This window comes from Megascapheus bottae, chromosome 1 (genome assembly GCF_031878675.1).
Source record: "Megascapheus bottae isolate mThoBot1 chromosome 1, mThoBot2.hap1, whole genome shotgun sequence".
Lineage (NCBI taxonomy): Eukaryota > Metazoa > Chordata > Mammalia > Rodentia > Geomyidae > Megascapheus > Megascapheus bottae.
Genome location: NC_143509.1, coordinates 75888095 through 75909829, shown reverse-complemented (window position 1 = coordinate 75909829; position 21735 = coordinate 75888095). Strand labels below are relative to the sequence as shown.

General features: G+C 35.0%; 1 protein-coding gene across 2 annotated transcripts in view; it reads left to right on the top strand.

Annotated features, from left to right (window-relative positions):
* Epha6 (EPH receptor A6) overlaps positions 1-21735 on the top strand; it is a 707005-nt gene that overhangs the window by 306779 nt on the left and 378491 nt on the right. For both annotated transcript variants that reach the window (XM_090347618.1, XM_090347625.1), the window contains one exon: positions 12868-13023. In XM_090347618.1, coding sequence (XP_090203744.1) covers positions 12868-13023 — 156 coding nt within the window. The remainder of the gene's footprint in view (positions 1-12867; positions 13024-21735) is intronic.

The following is a 21735-nucleotide window of genomic DNA, read 5'->3' as shown; positions in this document are numbered from 1 at the left end:
CCTAGCTACTAAAGAAACTGAGATCTGAGGACCATGGTTCAAAGCTATCCTTGGAAAGAAAGTATGTGAGATTCTTATCTCCAAATAACCACCAGAAAACTGGAAGTAGATCTATGGCTATCCCTGAAGAGTAAGAACTCAGAGACAATACCCAAGCCCCAAGACTGAAAAAATAATCATGTATAAATAAATAATTATAGTACTTATATACTAAGATCTAAGTGCTTTAGAGACATTAATTTCTCAAAGTAGATCTACAATATAAATGATGTTTTCATCCCCAATTCTCAGATGAATAATTGGACATTATAAGTTAGTTTGCCTAATAAAATTACATAGTGAGCAGTTAGATAGCCCAAGATTCGAAATAATAAGTATATCTGATTCTTGAATTTCTGATGCTGAATTCTATGTGATATCTGAGTTAGATATTGGAAGGACTGTATTCTTTTAATGAGAATTTAACACACAAGCATTTCTTGGATTTGTGTAATAAATTATTCTCCATCATCATGAGTAAAAGAATAAAGACATTCAAGTGCCTGGTAAGCAGTTGTGAAGAAATTGGTAAATCAAAGACTTGTTATGCCCTCCACAGACTTGATTGAATAAACTGTGTATGCGATTCAGGCTTTGTGTGATTCAGGCTTCTTGAAATAATACACATTAGATTGGTTTCCAGCGGATGCAATTGTAGCAGGTATTTGGCTTGCTAATCTTTAAGATCAGTCGATTAGAGTGCTTTAGAAGATATGATCCTCTTAAAAGACAGAGGGAGAAAATTAGAAATGACATTGTTATTTAGAATAATCTGATGGGATTATATCTTTCATTAAAAGAGCACATAAAATTGAGCAATTATATATATGGAACTGATACAAATCTCAGACCTACTTCAATCATTGCATTGGTTTACAACAAAGTTGAAGTGACTTGTCTCACAAATGGACAATTTATTCCACTGAAGTGAAAGATATAGGTTGCCTTTTTGTTCAGGGATAACTTTTTTTCAACCAAATAAACCTAACCCAGTATTTTTGCTTGGCTTCCTCTGGTTTGATTTACTCTGAGGGAATAGGTAGGTGAATAGATGTAGATAATGTGGGGGAGAAAGAAAGGGGGTGGGAGGGAGGAAGAAAGCAAAATTTACACATTGCTAGCTTCAAGTACTTATTAACTAATAATGTGCATTTGATCACACTATATAATAGAATGGAATTTATTAAACACAGTTTTAACATAATTCCATGATAAAGTCTAGTTTGCAAAGTGGTGATGCATTTATAATATTCATGTGAGAATATTTAGTTAACTTTTACAAATTTATAGAATTTTTTGCAGTATTTTGAATTTTTGTGTTGTTAAGATATTAACACTTAATGGACTTTTTAATTATTTATAATGATCTAGACACATTTTTTCCTTTTCTTTTAAAGTCAGAAATATCCAGCTAAAACACCACATATCTAGGTTAAAAAGATATCATTATTTTACACCATGTTAATATGTTCTTTATTGACATGAATCATCTTATCTCTCACACAACTAGTACTCATTTCTATCTTTCTTTTGCAGAAGACCAAGTTTCACATTTTTATGTTTAAGGAACATGCTTTAGACAATAAACTTCAACCTAAACATTGTAAATCTACCATTTATGCATCAATGAACCTGAACAGTATCCACAATGGTATTGTTCACATAATCCAAAATATTAAATACATTAAAAATATTAAATACATTAAAAAAATAAATACATTCAAGTATCATGTTTAATTTGTATTTGACATCTATTTTATTCTTTGTATAATAGGGTTGGACATTAAAGATTATTTATCTTTATAATGGCACTTTTTCTTCCCAACTTCATCACCTTGTTTATTTGACAAATACTTCCATGCATTTGAATCTCATTCTCGAGCCTCAACTCCTTTTAGCCTTAATCTCCTTAATAAGTTATTGTACAAAGCCAGCAGACTGCCATATATTCACTATCTTGCTTGTCTGAAAAGTTCTATTGGTGTTCTTATACTTATGAAAGCCTATCATGGGAGAGTATTGATAACTATATTCTCAAAACTACCTCTGTATTCCCTCTTTAGATTGTTATTTCCCTATTTTACCCAACTTGGCAATCTCTCTGTATCTACAGATGTGTAACATTCATTTTCTATTCTGAGTATTTTACACGGTTTATTTTGCTTTTCTCATTGAATCAAAAAGGTTCAGTTAAAATATCATATATTTAGGTTAAAAAAGCCAGTATTTGCTAGGCAACTCCATGTGAATGCATTCTTTATTGAACTTCCAGATATGGAATTTCCAGAATGGTGAATGTCTTTCTACACCACCCAGGATGCACTTAATCACATAGTTTTTAATATTATCATATACCTTGAGGTTTGCCTCTAATACCTCCTCAGGGGTTAAGTCTTTTACAGTCTGTGCCCCCTATTTCTTCATTATATGCTGAGTGAATAATAACTGTGGTTAATTATACATTTACAAAGTTATTCCACTTGAGAATAATCAAAAGTGATTGTATTTGAAAATGCAGTATTAGCGCAATAGTTTTTGCAGTAACACCATTATTTCTGAATTAATTATCCAGTTTATAAAAGCATTAAAAGGAGGGCTTGATAAGCAATCAGATTAAAATATGCAGCCCAACATGAAGACCAAAATTCTAAATTTGCATGTTTGTACATATGAAAGTGTGTAGTAAAACTTAAAAATACCTTATTAGTCCATGATTGAAGAGTGTATATTTAGCAACTAATATCAAAGAGTTTAAACTAATGCAATGTGTTTTGAACCCTTACAGAAGTTACATGAGAATGTAACAGAAATATTGACTAATATAAAAATGTGATTTTATAAGTTAGGGAACATTTAAAATGTTGAGTACAATTATTTGTATAATTTACCAAATACTTACTGAGCATGTAATCTATACTTTAAATACTATCTTAGATGATGATTTTATAGCAAAGATAATTTTTCCTTTTAATGTCACATGCCAGTATTAAAATGGTCATGTAAGAAAACCCCTGTGAAACACTGTAAAACCTTGTAAGGTAAGCACATGCAATGCAATTGGAACAAAAAGAAGAGACAAATAAATTAGAGTATGGTGCAAATGCAATCAATTGGGTCTAATAGTTTCTTTTACTTATTGAATAGAATATGTTCTGATGTAAGGAAATATGATGTGCAATCATATAAAAACATATTAAAAGGTTTAGTCTTGCATGCTCATAAATATAAGCCAAACAGATATGTACAACATTATGTTTATAAGCATTTAAAATAGATAGACTTATAGCTCTAAAACAGAACACTTAGTCTATCGATGCTGCTTTTCCAATACAAAAACATATTTGAAGCTCCTGCAATGCTTAGAGCAGGCTTGAGACTGGAAGAGATCCTGTTTTCCATGAAAATTGGGTTATCCAAGCACAGTATATAGATGGCCTGCTTTGGTATAAAGTCATCAATAAATTCAGGTTCAAGCCAAGTGCATTAACATATAGACTGGTTCTTTGGTGTGGGACGAGGTATGACATGTGAAAAAAATTGCATTCCAACTAGGCTGATCATGTCAGCAAAAACCCTATGTCCCCGTGTCTGCTAATTACACATCCACATAGAGACTGTAAGCAATGCTGTGGAAGTTTGGAATCCTGAGTTTTTCCTGATGTCACATTTCATATTCCATCCTTAAACATGTCCTTGTCATCTAACAATATGACAATCTAACCTGTAGCTGAGCTCCAGTGGCCTGTAATCCTAGCTACTCAAGACACAGATCTAAGCTGGCACGGTGGCTCACGCCTATAATCCTACTCAGGATGATTATTGTCCTTCATGTACTGTTATCTCTCATCTCTTTTGCTGTCCCTTGGTTATCTCATATTTACAGTATTTCACCTGGTTATCTGATATATTGGATATATTTGTATTTGGTTATTTGAAGTCGGATAGGGAAGGGAGGAAAACAAGATGATGGGTGGGGGTGGGAGGAGGGAAATGGGGACCAAGACATGAGAAAGGGTATCAATGTATGTGAAGTAATGCACCTTCTATCTGGTGAATATAATGTAACCCTTCTATTAATTGCAATAAAAATATATGAAAAAATAATAATCCTACTTAGGAGGCTGAGATCTGAGAATCAAGGTGCAAAGCCAGCCCAGGCAATAAAGTCCCTGAGACTCTTATCTCCAATTAACCACCTGAAAACCAGAAGTGGCACTGGAGCTAAAGGGATAGGGCAGTAGCCTTGAGCTGAAATGCTCAGGAACAACGCCCAGGCCCAGAGTTCAAGCCCCATGAACGACAAAAGAAAAAAAAATGCTGATGTCTGAGGATCAATTATTCGAAGCCAGCCCAGGCAGGAAAATTGGCAACATTCCTATCTGTAATTTACTGTTCCTAAAGAAACAAACAAAAAAGAGAAGTGGAGCTGTGGCTCAACTGGCAGAGTGCTAGCCTTCAGCAAAAATCAAAATAACAATACTTTGTACAACTACTTAAAGGTAAGAATACTTACAGTGAAAATAAAAAAAGAATCTTATCTGAGACATGATGTAAGTATATTGTGTTCATAGAAAGTTCCAATGAAATGTTGAACAAGATTTTGCTAAGCTATTTATCATGGTAATTTAAAGGTAGCAGGTAGACATCCCTTTAAAAACTTTGGGTATACTGTATATACATTTATTTGCTTATTTGAAATAAGGAAGGGAAGGGGAAAAACAAGATGACTGGGAGGGGGGAGAAGAAATGGAAGAAAAACATGAGATGGGCATCAATGTTCAAGAAGTAACCATAACTGAAACCCCTCTATATGTTACACCAACAATAAAATACAATAAAAAAGAAAAAAAAACTTCAGCTTGTTCACATCAACTCTGTAACCCTGAGAAACTGAGAGAGCCTTCATTTCCTCATTTGTGAAATAAGGCTGTTAGATTAACTATCACAAAAAAAGAAAAAATGTGCTTTACTTCATTACTGCTATAGATTTAAAAAACTGTAAGCATGCTGTTCCACACAACATAGATTACTAAGATATGTCAGGATGAAAATTCAGGTTATCATATCCCAGTAAGGAAAGTTAGGTAGAAAAAGGGAGTAAAGTGAGATAATATTTAACACATAACCAGCTAGCTCAATGTGCATTCCATTTCACCTCTGCTTGCTTTTATTTAGTCTGTAGTCTTCAAATGAATGCTGCATGTACAGCACCCAGATTCTGGAATTATATTTGAGAAAGAGCATATAGTGCGTTCCTATAATCTTTCTAAATGTGAGCCCCTCCTTAGGATGGAAGGCATCTACCCTGTGGTATATTTCTATGGTGCTTCCATTTGTTTGTTCAAAATGCACCTTAAATATTCTGGAAAGAAGGAATAAGAAATTCAAATTGATAGCAAGATATTTTGCATAGTTATGTTCTGTTATCTTAGAGTGCCATTCCAGGAAAGTTGTTTATTTTGAAAACCAGAAGTTTATTAGTTATGGATTTGAGACTTTAACATTTTCCTTAGGTTGTTTGTTATATAGGCTATTCTGAAGAAACAAAGTATTTATGCTTATTTACCTTTAAGCATTAAAATTATTTTTATGGTTAGGTTTTAGTTTTCTAATCTTTCCTGTCTTCTTTCTACTTACTTGGCAGTGAAATTTAACATTCACTGGGGTACAATAGCATCTAGGAAAACAAGATAAGTCCTTAAAATTCTTTTATGAATTTTAATATTTTAAGAAATAATGCCGATCACATATTTTACTGATAAGTCATTCAAGTTTATCTAAATGTAGAGTGCAGGATACCAATAAAAGAAAGGCAGTCAGTTGTATTAATATCAGTCCCTGCCATAAAGATGCAATTTCATCTTTTGCCAATAGCAAGAACTACACAAAGATATGCCAACTAGAATTTCCCATGGCCTTTTGTCTCTCAGTTCTTTGATAATAGGTATAAGCCTAACAATTATTCTCTGGACTAGAAAAACGCATCATTGGATTAAAAAAAACACACAAACTTTGTGAAGAAATAGAGATACAATTGTGATTTGTGTGTTTGAATGTGCTACTGAAAGAACTCTTCAAGTAAATTTCCATCAATATTTTAATTTCCTTTGCTTTGCAGGGGACAATGAAATTTTAACTGTCTGTAAAGGACATTATATTACAGCAAATTTCTGTTACAGTATGGATCATATCTCTATCAATGTAGATTGAATATACCTTTAACAAATGTGATAATTTACTTTGAACTTATTTTTTTGGTGTCAATGGGGATTGATTTCAGGACCATAAATATGCTAGGCAGTTGCTCTACCACTTCCACCATGTCTCCTGTCCTTTATTCATTTGTTACTCTTAAGGTATGGTCTTCCTGATTGCCCAGGCTGACGAGCTGCAGTCCCTTCAGTGGAGCTTTCGTTTGCCACTGGCTATGAATACCAAAGTCCAAACACTTGTTTGAATGGAGAGTCTCACAAACATCTTTTCCCTGAGATGGCCTTAAAGTATAATTCACCCATCTCAGTCTCCCAAATAACTAGCATTACAGGCTGCAGTTACTATATCCCAGGCCTCTTTTTGTTTTGTTTTGTTTTGAATTTTAAGCAAAAATCAAAGATCCAATAGAGGATTCAACTCACTCAGTGATGAAAGTTTACAGAAATACCAATGGAAAAACAGTCATTGTATTTGAGGATTTTTCTATTGGGCATACACCAAGGAGTATGATTTTTTTTTTTTTGGCCAGTCCTGGGTTTGAGCTCAGGGCCTGAGCACTGTCCTTGGACTTTCTCAAGGCTAGAGCTCTAGCACTTGAGCCTCAGTACCATTTCCAGCTTTTTTCTATGTATGTGTTACCAAGTAATCGAACCCCTGTCTTCGTGCATGCAAGGCAAGCACTCTACCACTAGGCCAAACACCCAGCCCCAAGGAGTGGGATTTTAGACTAAATTATAAATCAACCTTCATCTGTAGCTGATACTACCAAACAGTTATCCAAAGGAGCAGCAACAACCAGGCATCATAGCTCAGGCCTGTAATTCTAAGTACTCAGGAGGCTGAGAGCCATTGCAGTTCAAAGCTGGTCCAGGCAGGAAAGACCATGAAACTCTTGCCTCAGAAAAAGCTAGAGGGTGGTGACAAAAAATAAAAAAGAAAGAAAAAGCTAGAAAGCTAGAAGTGGTGGTGTGGCTCAAGTCGTAAAGCACTATCCTTAAGCACAAAGAGGCTCAGGGATAACACCCAGGCTGGCTCTGAGATCAAGTCCCAGGACTAACAGAAGGAGAAAGCAGAGAAGGAGGAGGAGGAGGAGGAGGAGGAGAAGAAGGAGGAGGAGGAGGAGGAGGAGGAGGAGGAGGAGGAGAAGAAGAAGAACAACAACAACAACAACAAAAGGAAGAAGAACAAAAGGAAGAGGGAGAAAAAGAAAACAGCCACAATCACAATTTACATGTCCAAATAAATACTTGAGTTTATCCTATTCTCTGTCAACAATTGTTACAAAACCAGATGTTGAAAATGAACTTTGCAACTTGTGGGGGGGGGAGTGAGGGAGGGAAAAGGAGAAAAACATAATGCACTCACTACTTTATGGATGTAACTTTAACCTCTCTATACATCACCATGACAATAAAATAAAATTTGAAAAATAAAACCAGAACACATCATCTCAGAAATGACAAAAATGAGTAAAGCCCTCCAATTGCTGGAATTTAGCATCCTGACAAAAATCTAATAGCATGTCTTCCAAGGATGGTGGAGTAAGATAACCCATCTCATACCTAGAGACCAAGGATGCTAGATTTTGTAAAACAGAATATGATATAAGAGAATGGTATTCTGAAAGAGAAATGGCACAGGTATTTTTTGAGAGAGTAGGTACATTTTGCTTTATATACTAGCAAAAGAGTTGAACTGCGTCATTAAGAAAATGTGCCATTACTCTAAAAGAAGGCCCAAGTAGAGGCGAAATACATGAAAAAATAAAGAAGAAAACAAGTAGCAAGAGAGACTTAAGACCTGTCCTTGAAAGCAATCATGTTATATCCATCAATTACACATATAAGTAAAGGGAAATGATTGTCAGATTGGATTAAAGAAATAAACACAAGACATGCCACCTATAAAAATACCTGAAATCTAAAAAGACAAATGGGAAAAGCTGTGATATTTGCTGTCTTCCTTGTGACTAAGTTTTCAAAGAGGCATTTATGAAATTATTTTTTCATGTTAATTTCTTATGAAATTTGTTAAAAACAATGCTTGTGAATAATGAGTGGCAGGAAATCTATTTTTTTCAGCAGTAGAAGATTAATTTTCTCAAATATATGTGAATCTGTGAAAGAATATAAATACAAATATGAGTTAGGACTGTATTTGGAGAGTAGGTAATTAGAAACATATTCTATAAAGACTATAGAATTTATATAATGTATAGCATATAAAATCTAACTTTGTACATGGAAAGTCAAAATCAATCACTCACTTTTATGTAAAACCTATTCTTAGTTTTCATACTGTACAAAACCAGGCAGTTGAGAAGATTCAGTCAATGAGCAATCATTTGCCACTCTTGCAAAAAGGACTAGGATATTATGGTCAATATTTTAAAATGTAGTCTGCAGTAACTAAATGGTTGATTTTAGCTGAGAGAAAACATACAATAGATAGAAGATGGATGGAATTGTCCATAACTTACAGATTTAAATAACTGATATGTATGATTATGATAGAGGCTAAAATAAGTAAAGTCATAGCAGCAGCAAGGGTTTATTTACATAAAAGTTCCTATCATACACATTGAAACTGCCATATTCAATAATTTTTCACTTTCTGTTAGAAAGCTAAGATATTCTATTCAGTATTGACATATGTTGAAAAGTATCCTTATCATGACTGCAAGCAAGCAAGAAAAAATTGCTTATATTGTTGTTTGGGAAAAAAAGAAGTTGCACAAATTAGAAGCAGAAATAAGGACCTGGTAAAGGAAGGAAAATGAATATTTCAGAAATTATAAGAAAACAGTTATGGTTTCCCTCATTTGTCATAATCAGTAGAAACCTTGGGCTCTCCTATCAGAGATTTGCAATAGAGCAAAACCTTGATACATAAGGCCATATAGTATAACGCTAATTGAAAGGACCTCTAGGATATAGAAACAAAAACCATATAATGAATTATTGTTGTTCTTAAGGTACTATGTTATCTCTCATCTCTTTTGCTGTCCCTTGATTATCTCATATTGTTACAGTATCTCACTTTGTTACCTGATATATTGGATATATTTGTATTTGGTTATTTGAAATTGGATAGAGAAGGGGGGAAAACAAGATGGGGGGCTGGGTGGGAGGGAAATGGGGACCAAGACATGTGAAAGGGTATCAATGTATGTGAATTAATGCACCTTCTATCTGGCAAATATCATGTAACCCTTTTATTAATTACAATAAAATATCAAAAAAAGAATACATAAATTAAAATTTTTTCTAACAAAAAAAGAAAGCAGTTACAAAATTCTCAAGATATAACTGCTCATAGCTATTTTTAACAGAAACACATACGTAGCTTCAAACCACTAAAGAAAGACATGTACAGAAGACCTATTTTATGTATAGAGTTCTAATAATCCTATTTTTAGTATTAGTGAATTCACTTTTTATTCATTAATTCATTCAGTTTTTCAAGCATTTATGAAAATGAAATATATGTTTGAAATATGCCAGTTATAATGCTATGAAAATGGTAATGGCCAATTTTTCCTGTATTGGTAATAATGAGAGTTTGAGGTGCTGGATGAGATACAATCTAATATGAGAGAAGATAAAAAATGTATAGATTCTACATGTGTAGATTCCAATATGTTTTATATAAAGAAAAGAAAGTGCCAAGGATAATAGTTCTCTAATACCTTTAACTTCAATATTATAACAATATGTATTCTTATATATCTCTATATCTACATATCTGTATCTGTTTACATATATACACACACATATAAATAGTTATAGCAGGGAAATCAATATATATGAATGTATTAGTGTATAGAATATCCAAACTTAAAAAGAAAAGATGATCCAAATTCAAAGTCACACTGATAAGAATTTCTGAAAGGAAAATTAAAATATATTTATTTGTAGTTTTCCTAGAAATATAAGAGGGGTAACCTTTTTTTTCATCCATGGTTAAATCACGTTCAAGCTCCTAAATGAGTGTATCCCTTAATTGAATGCAATAATTTACCATGCACTGACCACAGACATCCATGACTCTCTGTAGATACTTAATTTGGAGCATATTCAAACTTTGTGCCTTTTAATGAAACAGATAGGTATTAAGCACCTATTTTGTCACAAGCATAGAACACTGCTCCTCCTGAGCAGCTTACCGATATTGAGTACAGGCCAGTGCATAAACATTGTGAGAAAGATACACATGTGCTGAGAATCTAAGCTAGCCCGGGAAGTTTGGCATCACATCCTAAAAAATAAAAATGAAGCCTAAAGGATAGCTAGGCCTTAACAAGATGAGTGGGTCATGAGGATGTGATGAAGACAGGAGGTTTCTCAACAGAAGAGAAGGATGGAGGCAGAACAAAACACATGGAAAATTCATACAGATTAGGGAATGCCTCAATAGCTCATCCATTCAGCAAGTACCTTTACAGAAACTAATGTACATTTCTAGGCCCTGGAGGTACACTTTAGGAAACAGGCAGAAGTTTGTGCAGATGAAGCATGCATTCTAGTGAGGAAGGGTTTTAGATATAAACTATATCTTGAATCAGATTTAAAGTTATTTTCAAGCAATGGAAATGAAATTAGGAGAAACTTGTGTTATGTAGTTGAGTTGCAATTTGACAATGAATTCAGGGAAACCTTCATTGACACAGTGACCTGTGAACAGAGACTTACTGTAAGGAGTACTCAATTTATAAAAAGAATCTGGTTGCGGGCCAGAAGTTTGGTCTAGTGGTAGAGTGTTTGCCTAGCATTCACAAAGGCCCAGGTTTGATTCCTCAGTACCACATACATAGAAAAAAGCTGCAGTGGTGCTATAGCCAAAGTGGTAGAGCACTAGCCTTGAGGAAAGCCCAAGGACAATGGTCAGGCCCTGAGTTCAGGGCCAGCCCCAGGACTGGCAAATAAAAAGAATCTGGTTAGGTAAGAGCAAGTATTTCAGGCCCAACAAGGTGAGAGCCAACTTGTACTAAGCACTTAGGAAATAAAAGGAAATAGTAAGTGAACTGAACGTCTGGTAGCAAGGAAAGGTTATTAAACTACTATTCTTTATTTTTTCCAGTCATGGGGCTTCAGCTCAAGGCCTGAGCACTGTCCTTGGGCTTTCGCAAGGCTAGGGCTCTACAACTTGAGCCACAACACCACTTTTGGCTTTTTCTATGTACATGGTACCAAAGAATAGAACAAGTTTCTTCGTGCATGCTAGTCAAGCACTTTACCACTGAGTCAAACTCTTGGCTCTGAACTACTATTTAATTCCTGTTATAGTTGCAAAAGGAAATAATCTTTTGTATTACATAAATTAAATTTGGCTATTTTTTGTTTACTTAATACTGTGCTGAAATTTGAATGGCTGACACATGGAAGAAAACAAAATATTTAGCTCTTGTGTACAGGCCTTTAACATAATGCTTAAATGTAAACATTAATATTTCGAGAAGGCACGTTCCAAATTTACTTATTATCTATAAATGGACTAATAATATTCCATTTGGGGAGAGACTAAACTTTTAAAATTATCTAGGTAATTATAAAAAACTTTCTCTGTACTTTAAGATTTTTAATTTCATATCTAATTAGACAAGAGTTATATTCTTGACAAATTATAGATAAATTTAGTTCTGTATTATTTTTTGATTAATCATAGCTAATCTGTGATAGCTCAAATTTAGAAATTATGTACGTTCTAATGAATATTTTAGTTAGAAAAATGAGTGAGAGTAAATATAATTTATTTATATACTCTAAATTTCCACAGGGTTTAGAGAAATAGTTTGATAATATAGTCTGTTTACCAATTATCTGCATGATCTTAATCAGTCAGGCAGTCAGAAAAGAGACTGTTGTTAATTTCCATGTTTGATCTGATGATATTTTTGATACTGAACAACCAACTTCATAGAAATTTTACTCTGCACAACTAGTAAGTTTCCTTAATTTGTATGGGTAGATCAATTATAAAAATATTAAATAATCTAAATATATTATTAAAAATATGTAAAAATATACTCTGTAGCATACACAAATGAAAAATAAGCTACTAGCTAGCAAAAGTGTTAAAGATATACAAAGGCCTGGGCTTATAGCTGTTTTATTCTCCCAGGGGCTCAGGGAGAACTACATTGTAAATATATTTTGAATTGTATAATTCAGGACTACATAATGCTATTTCCACTAATATACAAAATCATCTCTTTCACTTCCAATTATATAAAATCCTCATCCTTAGGTAATGTGATGTTTTCATTTATTTGCATGAGTGTGTGTTTATGTGAGTGTAAATACACATGTATTCTTTTAGAAAAATTAGCTTAGCTTGGGATTTAAGCATGGATCAAATGGCAAAGTATTTGCCCAGGCAAAGTCCTAGGCTCAATCTCCAGCAATTAAAAAATACATTGATATTTTGCTAACTTTTCAAAATTATAGCTCTGTTACCATGTTGAAATGACTAAATAAATTGATTTGCTTTGTTTGTGTGGCACTTGACTGTGAGACCCAAAATATGTATAAAGTATACAAAATGTGTTTTAAAATATATTGAAACAAAAAAAACTGTAGTGATAACTAAAGAGAGATTCTCTTTCTTCTTTTTCAGCTTGCAGACCAGGATTCTACAAAGCATTTGCTGGAAACACAAAGTGTTCTAAATGCCCTCCACATAGTTTAACCTATATGGAAGCCACTTCCGTCTGTCAGTGTGAAAAGGGTTACTTCCGAGCTGAGAAAGACCCTCCTTCCATGGCATGTACTAGTAAGTCTATTCTTTATATAATTGCCATTTCCAACCATTTTGGTGTCTCAGTGCTAAATATTAATAATTCTCTACCATCAAAGCTATTTGTTTTGGATATTAGTCAGGAAAGAAAGCCATCTTTTCTCTGCAAAAATGTTCACAAGCTCATAAGGAATGCATTTTCCCCTCAAACTTAATCCAACTCTTGATGTACAAATGTCACTTACCCTGATTCAGTTTTGAAAAATTATCAGGGCAGTGATAATAGCCATTTAGGAAAGTGTAAGAATTTCTAAACCAAACTTCTATTCTTCCCTTTAAGGGATGGAAATTTAGGAATATAGTTTGTTGAGCTTGGGAGATTCCAGAGGACAACTTCAAAATGACTATACAGGGGCCAGGAGTTTGGCCTAGTGGTAACGAGTGCTTGCCTAGCATGCAGGAAGAGCAGGGTTCGATTTCTGGGCACTACATACATAGACAACCGCTGGAAGTGGTGCTGTGGATAAAGGGTAGAGCTTCTAGCCTTGAGAAAAGTCCAAGGACAGTGCTCAAGGACTGAGTTCAAGCCCCATAACTGGCCAAATAAAAATAAAATAAAAATAAAAATAAAAAAGTGATTATGTAGAATTGATATGCAGAAAAGTTTGAGTCTCCTTTTTATTAGTCTTTTTTAATTTTTAAAATTTTAGTGTAAAAGGTGATAAACAAAGGGCTTATAGTTGCCCAAGTCAGGTAATAAGTACATTTCTTTTTGGACAATGTCAGCCCCTCCCTCATTATCTCCCAGTTTTTTACAACCTAATTTCCCTCCTGTACCTCAAGTTATATAGCATTTCCAATAGTGTCTGATGAATATCACTGCTGAATTGGTTTAACCTTTGTCCCATCATTTCTGTGCTTCCCATCCCTCTCCCCAAATGAGATAAACATATATAGTACTACCCAGAGCTATTTAAAATTTTATTGTGATACCCTTCAGAACCCCAACAACATTCTTCAATGCAATTCTTCAAGCAATCCAAAAATTCATATGGAATAATAGAAGACCCCAAATAACACAAACAATACTTAGCAGGAACAATAGCCCTAGAGGAGTATCAATACCAAGTATCAAACTCTATCACAAACTATAGTAATTTTTTTATAAAAAGGTTGGTACTGGCATAAAATATAGACCCAAGAACCAATGTAATAGAATCAAAGACCTAGAAATGAACCTACAGACCTCTGGTCAACCAATCTTTGATAAATGTGCCAAAAGCACAGAATAGAAGAAAGATAGTCTCATCAACAAATAGTATTCACACATGACTATACACATTCAGAAAACTATAAGTAAATCTTTATATAGTACCCTAACCAGAATCAATTCCAAATGGATCAGTGACCTCAATGTAAGGCTAGATACCCTGAAAATACTACAGGGAGAGGGGAAAGACTAGAGTTCCTTGGCACAGATGGACCCATCCTAAGATATTTGTCTTTGAAGAGAATTGTTGTTTATATTTGTTCACATAATACCTCTGCATATCTCCCCAGAGGTAGGTTGAGATGCAAGTAATACTAGATTTGAATTTAATAGTAAGTTCAGTGCATGAAACTAGAAATTTTAATTATATGTTATCCTATGTTTTATAAATATTGTGAACTATCTGTACACTTATTAGAAGTGAAGATCTGAGAAAATTACTAAGCAAGGCAAAAGTAAAATGTAACCTCTTTAAGAGTCTTGTTTAAAATCAGAGGAAAGATATTATAGTGAAAATCTGTCCTTCTGCATAGTTAATGGATGCCAAAATATTACCTCTCATGTAATGCCATAGATGAAAATGTGGATTAGGATTTTCATAGTGTCAGATATTCCTTGTAATAGAAATGTTTCATTTTTCAAACCCAACTAGTCTAGTTAATTAACTTATCTAAATTGCTACAAATTTGGCTGTAAACCCTTGTTATAAGATATGTAATTCATTAGTAGTTGCAGTATTTTATTGTAAATGCAAAGTAATGACATTTTTTTCAGAGAATTACAATCTGGCAAATTAGTACTTGGATTTTTCCTTTGGATTACATCTTAAATTTGTAAGTCACAAGTTTGATGGTGGTACAAATTTTTTATCCCAGCATCTGGAGAAGACAATGTATCAAAATTATGAACTTGTAGCTGTCCTATGCTACACAGTAATGTCGGAGGACACTTTAGTTAGTTAGATCCTGTGACAGAAAACAAAACAAAAAAAATGAAGCAGAAATAAATGGGTCAGTAGGAAAATTAAATGCTGTATGTTATTTCTTACCTATTTTAAAACATAGTTTCTAAAAGCCAAACCTTACTAACACTTTATCAGTCTAAATTTGTTACTAGAGTAAATCTAGTCTACCCATTGATTAAGACCAATACTTGGAAAAAAAGAGAGTTGGTGATAAAGAATCTGGTTTAATCAAGGGCTGGCCCTGAAGAATACAAGAAGGTGATCTCCACACAGCTTCACCTTGACATATGAGTTTTATAGGGAGGAAGTGGAGGAGCAGGGCAGAAAGGCTCGAAAATCAACAGTTTCCATAATCCAGGGCATGTGTTTCTCTTCTCCACAATGTGACATTAGACCTGTACTTCCTGAGGCTTAGATCCTAGGAATGAAGCATGTTTAGTTAATCAGCATTGGGCAAACAGTGGTCTGCTTGACCAGTAGGTCATTGTGATTGTATGGAGCCTTGTCTGTGGGAAGTAATACACTGCAGTCTATGGGTAACTTTGACTCTTGTTACATGATGTTTCTTGATCAGATCAGTTGTTCTGCGTAACGAGGTGAGTGGAGGAGAGAAGGAACTCAAGGAAGATGGAGTTATTTGGCATTTTTAGCAATTTCTGAAGACTTCTAGGAACAAGTATGGAGAAACAGATTACTGTTAAGCTGGCTGCTGAAATCTGTTGACATAGATATCTCTGAAAATCTTGAGAATAACTTCATGTATGCTTATCTTAGTACCTTTTCCTTTTATGCATATGTCATCAGTTTTTTAAAATATATTTTTATTATAATTAATAGGAGGGTTACATTATATTCACCAGAGAGGAGGTGCATTACTTCACATACATTGATATTCTTTCTCATGTCTTGGTCTCCATTGCGTCCCCCTACACCTGCCCCTCGTCTTGTTCTCCCTCTTCCCTATTTTATTTCAAATAACCAAATAAGCATATATACAATATATCAGATAACAAGGTGAAATACTATAACAATATGAGATAACCAAGGGACAACTAAAGAGATGAGAGATAACATAGTACATTTAAGGACAACAATCACTCATTATATGGCTTTTGTTTCTATATCCTGGAGGTCCTTACATTTAGTCTCATCCTATATGGCCTTATGTATCTACAGTTTGTTCTCTTGTAAATCTCTGCTAGGAGAGCCCAAGGTTTCTACTGATTATGACAAAGGAGGGAAACCATTGAGCCTATGTTGCTTTGAGTCTGGCTTACTTCACTTAATATGATTTTTCTAAGTCTTTCCATTTCCTTAGAAATGGGGGGATGTTCTTTCTGACAGCAGCATGGAATTCCATTGTGTATAAATACCACATCTTCTGATCCACTCATCAACTGAGGGGCATCTGAGTTGGTTACATATCTTTGCTATGGTAAACAGTGCTGCAATGAACATCATTGTGCTAGTGGATTTAGTATGTCCTTGTTTCTGGATGAATGGGTAAATGCCAAGTAGTGGAATTGCTGGGTCATAGGGTTGCTCCTTTGAGCAACTGCCATACTGCTTTCCACAGTGGTTGAACGAGTTTTCACTCCCACCAACAGTGTAGTAAAGCTCCCTCCTGGCCACATCCCCGCCAGCATCTGTTGTTATTAGATTTCTCGATCATGGCCATTCTAACTGGAATGAGGTAGAATCTTAGAGTTGTTTTGACTTGCATTTCTTTTATGGACAGGGATGTCGAGCATTTCTTTATGTGTCTATAGGCCATTCTTATTTCTTCTTCAGAGAAGACCAAGTCTTGGCCCATCTTTTAATGGGATGGTTGTTTCTTCGGAGATTAGTTTTGGAGTGATTCAATTTTTTGAGCTGTTGATATATTTTAGATATGCGGCCTTTGTCCATTGTGTGGTTAGTGAAGATCTTCTCCCACTCTGTAGACTTTCTGGTTAATTTGCTAGCTGTGTCTTTTGCCATACAGAAGCTCTGTAGTTTAATGCATTCCCACTTATCCAGACTTTCTCTGATTTGTTGTGATTCTTGGTCCTTATTAAGAAAGTTTTGACCTGTGCCAAGGAGGCCTAGTGTATCTCCTACTCCTTCTTGTAAAGTTTTCAGTATATCGGCCTTTACCTCCAGGTCTTTGATCCATTTGGAGCTAATCCTGGTGCAGGGTGACAAAGAAGGATCCAACTTTAGTTTTCTGTAGGTACTTAACCAGTTCTGCCAGCAGAACTGGTTAAGAGGCTGTCTTTCTTCCATTCTATTTTTTTGGCTCCTTTATCAAAGATTAGGTGGCTATAGGTCTGCCTTACCTAGACTACATCGGTGGTTTAATATCTGTGTCCTCCGTTTTATTTCATTGGTCTTCAGGCCTGTTCTTGTGCCAATACCAACTGTTTTGGTCACTATAGCTTTGTAATAGAGTCTAAAGTTTGGTATTGAAATTCCTCCTGCACTATTCTTTCTGCTAAGAAGTGTTTTTGCTATACAGGGTCTTTTATTATTCCATATGAAATCTTGGATTGCCTCTTCTATTTCTTTAAAGAATGACATTGGGATATTGATGGGTATTGCGTTGAATTTGTAGATTGCCCTTGGCAACATTGCCATTTTCACGATGTTAATTCTTCCAATCCAGAAGCATGTGAGGTTTTTCCATTTCCTCAGTTCTGCTTTAATTTCCTTTTTCAGGGTTTTAAAGTTTTCATCAAAAAGGCCTTTTACATTCTCTGTTAAGTTAATTCCTAGGTGCTTTATTTTCTTTGAGGCTATTGCCAAATGAGTTGCTTTCCTGATTGTTGCCTCGTTCCTCTTATTGTTGGCATATAGGAAGGCAGTTGATTTTTGAGGGTTAATTTTATACCCTGCTACCTTGCCAAAGTTTTGAATCAGCTCACGCAACTTGGGAGTGGAGTCTATAGGGTTCTTTAAATACAGAATCATGTCATCTGCAAAGTTTCACTTCCTCTTTCCCTATTTGGATCCCTTTTATGCTTGCTTTTTGCCTTATTGTTCTGGCTAGGAATTCTAACACTATATTAAAGAGGAGTGGAGAGAGTGGAATCCTTGTCTCATTTCTATTTTAGAGGGACTGATATGTCATCAGTTTTCAATGAACACTTCTCACTTTAGTATCTCTCTATATAGAAATGAACACCAAGGTGAAACAAAGTTTAAGGGAGCAAAGGAAACAGATGCCAAATGAAGGCAGAGATGCCAAGCATTTTCATGCCTATTGTTACTCATTGAACAACTGCAGCCTCAAGTACAGAGTCAAGTGCTTTTCATGAAAGTAGCTGGGGCCAGGAGTGTGACTAGTGATAGAGTGTTTACCAACCATGTACAAAGCCCTGGATTCAGTTTACTCGGTACCACATACAGAAAAAGCCAAAAATGTTGCTGTGGCTCAAGTGAAAGAGCACTAGCTTTGAAAAAGCTCAAGAACAATGTGCAGGTCCTGAGTTCAAGCACCAGGACTGACAAAAAATAAATAAACCATAGCTGTAATTTCTTATAGGATAAAAGAAGATGCATGGCTAAGATAAGCTATTCAAACTTTGCTGAATCATTCATGTCTCCTTCAGATTACATTTTGTTACCAGAGGTTTTTCTTTCTTCTTTCATTTTTCTTTATAATGCTTGCTATTGTAAATTATATTTTATGAATGTTCTCTGCCTTACCTAGACTACAGAGAAGCTAAGAAACATTTATTTCTGTCATTTTTAGATGGTGCTATAGAGAAGGAACACTACCATTGCTGCTGGAGAGGAATGATATGCGCTCTCTATGCAATATAGTTTTTACTTGTGACAGATGACTGTAACCAGAGACAAGTTAACACAAGAAAAATGAATAAATCTTCATGAATCCTGTATGTGAGGGACATGCAATGTATGAGCAAAGCTCAAAGAGGTAGTTTGAGATCTGAAAAATATATTATTGGCAACTTAAATAAAGAAGGGTTTAGAAAAAGGAAAGAATTGAGGAGATGGCCAGAAAATAAACTTAATACCTTACATGGACTTAAATCAGAGCCTTCTTCATGATGAGTCCTTTGATATTTGACTATTCATCTCTTTCTTTGGGGTGAGGGGAGACAGAAAGACGTTTACAAATGGAAACGATCATTTAAGGTCTTAGAGAATCATAGTTAAATGCCATCCCAAACAAAAAGCTGGAAAAAGAATTCCGTGTCTCAATGAATGAGCTGGTGTAGCCTCCTCTCTAAGATCTTAGTTAGGCATGCTGGTTGTGGGACAGGCACATCCAGCTCAGAAAGACAGAGGATACCCTCACATGCTGGGAGAGGAGGCATCAGTTGCCATATGTAGGAGAATCCCAGTCCAAGACCAATCACAGGTAAAAATACAAGATAAAAAGACAATACTGGAAAAATAACTGAAGTCAAAAAACAAAAGAAAAAAAAAAGATCTGATAGTAGAGCTCAAATGGCAAAGTTGCTGAATGCCTAAATTGAAACATCAGTACCTCTCCCCCAAATAGATAAAGTGCATAGATATACATTTCCTCGTACAAGAAGTTTGTGTTATTTGGAGCTTCTTCTATACTTTCTCAAAGCAGTCAATATGCTTAAAGAGATACATTTTGGAGTGGCTAATGTTGGCCTCACTAAGGAAGGGTGACATACAGAGCTTGAATTGGGTATCCATAGTTCAGCCCAGGAATATCCTTGTGTGCTGGTAAATATGTTTGTTCGAAATACACATCTCTTCTAGATCCATTGTAGAACAGTGAAAATAATAGGTTGAATTATGATGATTAAATCCTGGGTGTCAGACACTGGAGTTTCCAGTCCGTACTCTGAGCTACTCAGGAGACTCAGATCTGAGGACTGCTGTTTGAAACCAGTCCAGCCAGAAAGCCCATGAGACTCTTATCTAGGATTAATCACCAAAAAGTGGAGCCTTGAGTTAAAACAAAATCTTAGTGACAGTGTGCAGAAACTGAATTCAAGCTGCAGAACTGGTGCGTGTGCACATGCATGAACACACACACACACACACACACACACACACACACACACACGATGATTAAGTCCTGCAGTTAATAGACTGTCTGATATAGTAATGTTTTCCAAATTCTGTAATGATTACTCCTGAGAGACTCTAGCAGTTTGTATAACATGCATAAAGCAGCAAGGATGAATATCAAAGAATCATGCATCCTCAAAATTAGATTTAAAAATTACAAGGTGGGACATCAACTAGATATAAGGGGATCAAGGTAAGTCCATCAACAAATGCAGACTATGGGGCCAAGAATCTCAACAAGCAGCCAGGCACATTGGCTGACGCCAATAATCCTAGATACTCAGAATGGGGAGATCTGAGGATCAAGGTCAAAGACAGCTAGGGCACAAAAGGACCTGGGACTCTTATCTTCAATTAACCTCTAGAAAATAGGAAGTGGGGCTTGACTCAAGGGTAGGCGGTAGCCTTGAGCTGAAGAGCTCAGGGACAATGCCCAGGCCATGTTCAAGCCCCATGACACACCAAAACAAACAAACAAACAAACAAGCAAACAAACAAACAAAAAACCTCAACAAGCAGTCATTCCTGATTTTTCATTTACTGAAACCAATAGTCAAATTTCAACAGATGAAAAATTGCAGGTTTTAGATCTCTATAATATACTTCATGCTTTATGCTCTTCCTAATAATGTCTTAATCTGGCAACAGAATTTAGATTGTCTTTTATTTTTAATTGTATTATATTGTTGGGATAATGTATAGAGGGGTTACAGTTAAATTCATCAGGTAAAATGTGAATTACTTCTTGAATCTTGATATCCCTTCTCATGTTTTGTCTCCTTTTCCCTCACAGCACCCCCTCCCAATCAACTTGTTTTCCTCCTTCCCTTCCCTATTTCAAATAAACAAATAGAAGCATATACAAAATACAAGGTAACAAAGTTAGATTCAGTAACCATAGGAGATTAACCATAAGAGAAAAAAAAAGAAATATCTTCACATAGTACATTAAGATCAACAATCACAAAGATAAACCTCAGGTTAGAGTCAATCTTATCACTTCCTAGTGTTTTTGTGAATGTTAACAATTAAAATAAAGCTATTTTTAGAGGACCTTGCACAGATTTAGTAGTAAACATTAATTCCCTTACAATCAGGGATGAAAAGAGAAATAAGTAGGAATAAGTAGGAAAAATCCAGTGTATATCATACAAACTTCAAAAAGGTGGGGGAAGGAGCAGGAGGGAGGGGTAGGGAAGAATAATTAAAGGGGTGACATTGACCAAGATGTATTATACTCATAAACTATTAAATAGCAACTCATTCACACAGGTACTTAGATAATTTCAAAAGTATAAAAATAATTTTTAAAATACTATCTTGTTGAGACAAGATCTCACAATGTTCCTCAGACTGGTCTCAAACTGTGGCTCAATGAGCCTTCTTGTTCAGGGACCATATGCATGTACCAAGACATCAGGCTGGATGCATGAATTTCAGAAGTATGAAAGGCCAT